Raw genomic sequence first — 7,810 nt, 5'->3', positions numbered from 1 at the left:
TATTGTTTGATCTGACCAAATTTTGACCTTAAGTGTACGATAATCTGTAAGGAAAAAAATGTATCAAGTGAGATCTTATTAGATTAGTAATAATGTGTATTTTATTAATATGTAATTTTCATAAATTTTTTATTACGAAATTAAATATATTTAGCGATAAAAAATTACACATAAAACGATGATCTGATCTAAACTTATTTTTTCTAATATGATATTATCTGAACTTATTTTTTCTGATATGATCTGAACTTATTTTTTCTAAAATAAGTAAAAAATAAGATGAACTAAACAATAGTAGGTTGTGTTTGATTTGTTTAGTTTGGTTGTTGCCTGCTTTTGGGTGTTAGTGTTTCTGTGTAGTTTGATCTGATTTTTTTTTTTTAGTAATAAAGCACATTTATTTATACCAAAATTAATTGAAGATTTACGATTTTGTCTTAAATTAAAATACATAAGGGCCTGTTCTATTTAGCTTAATTTCAGTCCAGTTCAGTTTCTAATTTTCTTCTCTTATAAACAATTTATTTCAACTCTATTCAGTTCAATTGTTTTCAATAAATCGAAACAGGTCCTAAGTCAATCTTGCCACTTGCTTGACCGAGATAAAGCACAATTACATATTACAACACTACTGTGTATTTTCCAAAGAGATAAGTAGTGGAAATTGAACATATATAATTAATCAAACGAATAAAATAATTGGTGACAATAAATTCAACTACAGTAGTTCTTTTTACAAAATAGAAAGGGGACCTATTACATTTTCCTACCCACATGAGTATGTGAGTTTTTTCATGTCAATTGACGATGCATATTTCCTTCCATACATAGGACTATAGGAGTATTAAAAACTAAACAATATCATCAATCAAACTTCTATGGCGGTTGTAATGCTTCTCCATGAAAACCTTGGATGCGCCTCTAACAGCTTTGCTCCATGTCTACATAGCACAAGCAACTTAAAATGATTATAACTCAACATAACCTTTAAAACTAAGCTCCTTACCAAAGGTTATTGATCATAAAGATTGAAGAACACAAATTTAAACCGGTATTAATCTTTTCAAATTATATCACAAAAGTGATATACGTAACAATTGTTGCAATGAAATTAGAAACATTAATAACACTGATCGACAAGTGATTAATCGTGAATTTCTAAACTTTTATTGTTTTAAAAGGTATATTAAGTCGCTAACATAAATCATACAATGAATGTGATAATCATATAACTCACAAGCACATATATAGTACTATAGTATTTGCAAATATATATATATATATATATATATATATATATATATATATATATATATATATATATATATATATATATATATATATATATATATATATATATAAAATTAAAAAATAAAATTAAAAATCACGAGTGTCACATACAATATTCCAAGCAGAAAATTGAATTTGACTAAGCATATAGGCATATAGCAAGATTACATTAAGAAAATGAAATAAAAATAAAGACAAAGAAAAAGAGAAAAAGGGTATAAGAGAAGTGACATGTAAATGTAGTGATATGAAATGAAGTAAAGTAATCATCTCACACGAGAAGTAAGAAGTGTGAGATTTTGTGTAAGTCAGATTATATAGCTAAATACTCCTATCAATGTCACATGAAAAGCCTCAACACTTTCATAAGATGTACAAAATATGTACTTTGTTTGACTCTTATTTTCATTAATTGTCACATAAAGTTGAAGAAAAAGATGCGAATATAAAATAATGTATGCTCCTATTTTCATTCAATTATTGTCTTTAAAATTCTCATATCAGCTTATATTGTTATGTCTTATTGTGTAATAATGCTACACAAGCTTGCAATTTGCACCCTATGTTTTTGACTTATCTCATACTTTTTAGGTGATAAAAATCTCTCATGCATGTACAATAATTTAAGGCATGCATCATATAAATGCCATAAATTAAAGTTTATTCAAATGTATTTTAGTATAGGTTAGTATGAATAGCACGAGTGTGCGATTTAGGACTAATAATATTATTGATCTTTCTTAAATTTATCAAAATTTTTAAAGCTTATTGGAATCTATAAGAAGTAATAATGTAGTTGAGTATGAATAACACAAGCATGTATTTAGGATTATTATCATTGAAGTTTTTTGAATTTATCTAAATTTATAAAGCTTATTGTAATTCATAGGATTTATAGGAAGTAGTAACGACAATTATTATTCTACAATAATTGAAGACGATTTTTTTTTGAACTTGCCATCTTCCCTTTCATGTTGTGATTTTTTTTTTAAAAAAATTTTATTTACTTTTTTTAATGTATTCATTTTATGCAATTAAAGACATTATCAGTTAAAAAATGTAATTGGAGACCCCATAAAACGCAAGTAAGTAGACATCAAAATCTATACTAAATATTAAAAGACGTTTCGAAATAAGTATACATGCCAAGTGGTGCTCTCCTCATTTAATCAAGTTTTAACTCTATATATGTTAGTTTAAGCCACGTGACACTCCCTCATTTAATCCAATAATTTTCACTCCATATAATTAAAAATATGTAGATTACAAGATTTGAACACATAACCTTAACTTTAAACTCTAACATGTTAGCCACTAAGCTATTAGCTTATTACATGTCATTCAATCGAAATTTAATATAATAAGGATTTTTATCATGAAAATAATGCAGTAACTTGGGGCATCGCGTACTGAAAAGTATTGAGTGAGGATTATAATGTGTATAATAATTACTGTATTTTATAATGCATAAATATTTCAAAGTTTATAAACCTACTTGTTATGTTATTATAATTAACAATTAATAAACACACTTTATTTTACGAGATACATAGCAGATAAGGTAATTATAATTATGTTAGAAATATTAATTCAATTCTAATCATCAACTTTTATCTATAAGATAAGAAGATATATAATGGTTTACATATAATTAGAGTAAAATTGTAAATCCATAATCCTACAGTATATCATAAGATTGCTAACAGTATCATCAAACGCAAGTAATTCCCTTATTTAGCTATTACTTTGTATCCCAATGCTTATTGTTACCTTGCTATTTAGACTACCATTGTTTCTCCTTCTGCCAACTTATTGTCAAGTTAATTTCCCGTAAAAGTACAATGGCTCATACAATTAGAGTAAAAAATAACCAAATTAGCTAGCTCACTTAATACTTCAAGTATTTTCGTTTATACTACTTTGTATCCCAATGGTTAACTACTAATGAACTAGTTATTTAAACGAGTCTCATTTATCAATATTGTTGCATATATTCTTTGTTTTTTTTGCCAAATTTATGTCAAGCTAATTTCTCATTAATTTAAATGATTAAGCTATTCGCTTGAAATTTCTAAAAGGAAAATTTGAAAAATACAACCATATATAGTAGTCAATTTTTTACCACCTCAAGTTTTTTTTTTTAATCTTACCACCTAGTTTTTTCCAAAACCTTTAAAACCCCCACCATTTTTACAAGTGACGTCATCATGGGTCCCACTTTTGCATTTTCCCTCTCTTTCCCTCTCTCTTCCCTCGAATTCCCTCGATTTCCCCTGTCTTGCTTCTCCCTTCTTTCTATCTCTTCTCCTTTCTTTGTGAAACCCTAACATTCAACACTCATCTTTCAATCTCTCTCCTTTCTTTGGTATTTTGGGCACTATCACTTTGGTATTTTGGGCTGTGGTGGTGTATTTTTTTTTCGCATATGAACATGATCATCTAAATGAGTAATCACCACTACAATGTTAGTGTTTTCGCCCCAATTGCATGATTTAATTGTGTTTTCGCCCAATTACTTGTTTTAATTGTCTAGCTATTTATTCAATTTTCAATTCATAAACCCTAATTTTTTGAATTTAGAAAAACCCCCAAATTGATTACCCAAACCCTAATTACACTAATCAATTCAATTCGTTGAAGGTTAGATTGTAGAAATTAATACCTAATTTGTGAAATTTGTGTAATTGAAATCAAATTTGAGAGAAGAGATCGAAATAAGGGAGAAGGAAAACGGGGGAAATCGAGGGAGGTCGAAGGAAGAGAGAGGGAAAAAGAAAAGGTGGAACTCATGATGATGTCACTTGCAAAAGTGGTGGGAGTTTTAAAGGTTTTGGAAAAATCTAGGTGGTATGATTAAAAAAAAAAAAAAAAACTTGAGGTGGTAATGTCAAAATTGACTACTATACATGGTGGTATTTTTCAAATTTTCCTTTCTAAAATTACAAGCAAGTTAATAGTTACAACTTAGCCATTGAAAATGCTCTTAATGCTTAAGTCAAACAATAAGTGCTTGTAAATAATTGTCAGATTGATAATCAGTTAATAAGACTTTAGATTCTACTTTTGGCAAAAAAAAAAAAAAAAAAAAGTTGGCCTAATTCGAGTTAAACCCTTTGAGTCAGGCCCAAGTTCGAGCCAAGAAAAATAACCACCCTGCTTTTTGAGCAAAAAATAGCAGCCTTTATAGGTCGAGCTAAAATAAAATAAAATAAAATATCAATTTCAAGGTTGTCTAAACTGTAAAAAATTAAAAATAATGTCCAAATTCGGATAAATTACGTTCGGGCAGGATACTTATGATCAAATCTAACTATCTAAGCACCATGTAGTATTTACATTAGATCTTAAAAAGTTAGAAGTCCAACAATGTGAGAAATCTGGTTGACATATATATGTAATATATGTACAATTCGATGTACTTGGTTAGAGATGGGGGTGGGGGGGTGGGGGGGGGGGGGTTATCCAATAGTGAGTTTGGAGTCCGATTTAGCTCGAAGCTCATTGAGCTCAAGAAAGGCGAGCTCAACTTGAGCAAGCCTCGGCTTTGAATTTGGGCTAAGGCTTTGTTGCGGTTCATAAACATGTTCAACTAATTGACAACCCTAAATGTATGGATCTAGATTCTATAATCACATACAAGTATTTGTGTATAAAAATTGAAATAGTTTTAAAATTTAAGCTAGCTTCCACATCACTAAACTCTATTTCCGGCATTAAGGGGTGTAGACACTATGTTGCCGGGTTATTGGTGAGACCATCATCTTTTGCAGACAACCAAATAAAGAGTACGGAGTACTAATAGTGCACCTGATGTGCCCAATGTTTATTGGGCCAATCACAAGTTCACAACCGCTCTACCGAGAGGTTTGTGAAATCTATACTTTATCTTAAAAATTAAAAAGCTTTAGATTCGCGGAATATAGGTATGAGGTATGGGTTTTAGTCATACCTTAGTTGTTAAAAGTATGAATTTTAAACCTATACCTCACCTTGGGGAGAAGGTAGATTTGACTCATTCCATTCCCTTAGATATCAAATAAAAGGAGAGAATAGTGAGATATTCCATTCCAGAATTGAACCAAACACATGGTATTAAGTTCCAACTTAGTATCACCTTAACCTCATTCCTGATTCCAACCCCATACCACTTTGCAAACCAAACGCCCCCTAATTGAGACTTTCATTATTTTATGCGTTTAAAAATTTGACTTTTATAAGATTTGACCCACAACCTAAAATGTTAGGCTAGTAGTCATTAAACTATTACCATATAATATGTTATTCTTTAAATAAAATTAAATATAAATAAAGAATTACATTATAAAATTAATGCAGTAACTACAGACATCTTACAGGCCTAAAAACTAGTTTCATCCTAAATTCTGTTGATAACAAGTAGAGTTGTCAAAAGCTGATCGACCGAAAATACCGACCCGAACCCGATTATTAACCAACCCATCTGAACCCGGAAAAATGGTGACCCGAACCCGATCTGACCCGACTTGAAACCAACCCTAGACCCGAGTTAACCCGAGTATTTGAGACCCGAATCGACCTGGAGATGACCCGTAAATTATTGACCTAAACCGAAATTGACCCAAACTCGTTTTAACCCATCAAAACGCAAATTTAGCCCAACCTGAATTCAACCCGACTTGTTCCTAACCCAACCCGAATTTAACTCGACCTGTTACTGACCCGACTCAAAATTGATCAATTCGATCTGTCACAAAGTTGACTCGAAATCAAACGACTTGTTATTGACCCGACCCGAAATCAACTCTTATTATTTATACATCTTTATTATTGTAGATATTAACTAGTAAAGTCATAACTTCGTAAGGCTAAAACTACTCTATGTTAATATTGAAAGTATTTTGTCTTTACTTGAACCAAACCTGCAAATTATTGACTTGAACCGAATCCGACTTGAACCCAAGAATGACCGGACTTGGAAATGACCCGACCTAAATATAACCCGCAAATTATTGACTTGAACCGAACTCGACTCAAACCCGAGAATGACCCGACCTGATTATAACTCGCAAATTATTGACTTAAACTGAACCTGACTCGGACCCGAGAATGACCCTAACTCGTTTTAACCAGTGAAAACCCGAATTAAACCCGACCAATGTTTCACCCGACTCGAAGTTATCCGACCTGTTATTAACCAGACCCAAACCCGATAAAATGTATGACCCGACGTAACCCGACTTAAGCATGTCCCAACCTGAATCCGACCCGCATAAGTTACGACATTAACCTGAATTGACCCGACTCGAGTTGCCAGACGCACACTTACCCAACCCAAATCCGACTCATTTACCCGAATTGACAGCACTTTAACAAGTCACAAAACATATGAAGAAGTTGTTCTTTATCTTCTATATTAATGAAGGGCAAATAGTTTCACCTTAAACGTAAATTATTTACTTCTATGATCTCAATTTTTATGGTCTTATTAATATCATAAAATATAATATGTACATGTCAACTAGCTTAGTCAATTGATAAAAGTCTTGGAGGCCGTCTCTTATACCTATGATATCACAACTTGTATATATATAGTTGTATGCTCTTTTACCCATACCCAAAAAACAAAACATGTGTAATGTTTCAATCACCTCACCTAGAATCGACATGTTTCAAATTAACATGAATAACATAAAGTTAATGTGATAACAATTTAACAAACAACGAGTTATTGATTTTAGATGCAATCAAATTTAATTGAGTAAATTAAACAAGAAACATGCAGAATAATTAATAAAAAAAAGAAGAGTTGATTGAAATTAACAGAGTAATTACCTTCTCAATAGCAGAAAGAACACACTTGGTCCTAAAATCTCTAGCCCCTCTAAAACGATGAGCCCTTAAATGCTTAACAATGAAGTTCCCAGAAGAAGACGACGAAGAACGCCGAGTCTTATAATGTTGAGGAAGAAGAGACTTCCTTTCCACCACCCTTAAACTAGCATAACTTCCAACATTTACTTGTTTTAATGGACTCATCATCATACACGTCTCCCAATCATTCTCATCACCATAAACAACATTCCTCTTCTTCTGAGTCGTCCTCCGCTTACGAGGCGGGGAGGGGGGATGATCGTAGTCGGAATCGGAGTCGATTTCGGCGAACTTACGGAGGAGTTGGTCAGAGGAGGCTTTTGTGACATGTTGAACTAGTTGAGGAGATTCCATTGTTTTAGTAAAAAAGGTGGTGAGAGAAGTGAAGTGAGTGTGAGTGTGAGTTTGATGGGTTTAATGGGTGCGAGAAAGGGACCGTTGAGGGTGGGCGAATGATTGGATCTGGTGCGGTAGGCAGGGACAAGGGTGCGCGTGCGTGGGGGCGGGAACAATATAGCCGTTACTTCTGAGCGTCATGTGCTATTAAATTAAAATCAATTTTTTTAATTATGAAATGGGAGTGTTTGTTTGTTTGTTGAGTATGTGTTGTACTTCTAATTAAGTAATTTTTGAATTGGGTTTGGGACTTTGGGTGTTGTAGCACTAACAC

The 7,810-nt window shown here is 32.0% G+C and overlaps 1 protein-coding gene across 1 annotated transcript; it reads right to left on the bottom strand.

Moving 5' to 3' along the window:
- Window positions 1–625: 625 nt before the first annotated feature.
- LOC145582314 (uncharacterized) lies at window positions 626–7,496 on the bottom strand. The gene is made up of 2 exons (XM_081639318.1): window positions 7,102–7,496; window positions 626–941 (listed from the first exon to the last, which is right to left on the bottom strand). Exons 1-2 carry the CDS (start codon window positions 7,492–7,494, stop codon window positions 852–854), a joined length of 483 nt encoding a protein of 160 aa, XP_081495444.1. The 5' UTR covers window positions 7,495–7,496; the 3' UTR covers window positions 626–851.
- Window positions 7,497–7,810: the final 314 nt, after the last annotated feature.

The sequence above is a fragment of the Chenopodium album genome, chromosome 15 (assembly GCF_948465745.1).
Source record: "Chenopodium album chromosome 15, dcCheAlbu1.1, whole genome shotgun sequence".
Classification (NCBI taxonomy): Eukaryota; Viridiplantae; Streptophyta; class Magnoliopsida; order Caryophyllales; family Amaranthaceae; genus Chenopodium; species Chenopodium album.
The sequence above is the reverse complement of the archived record's forward strand: the minus strand, read 5'-3'. Positions and strand labels throughout refer to the sequence as shown.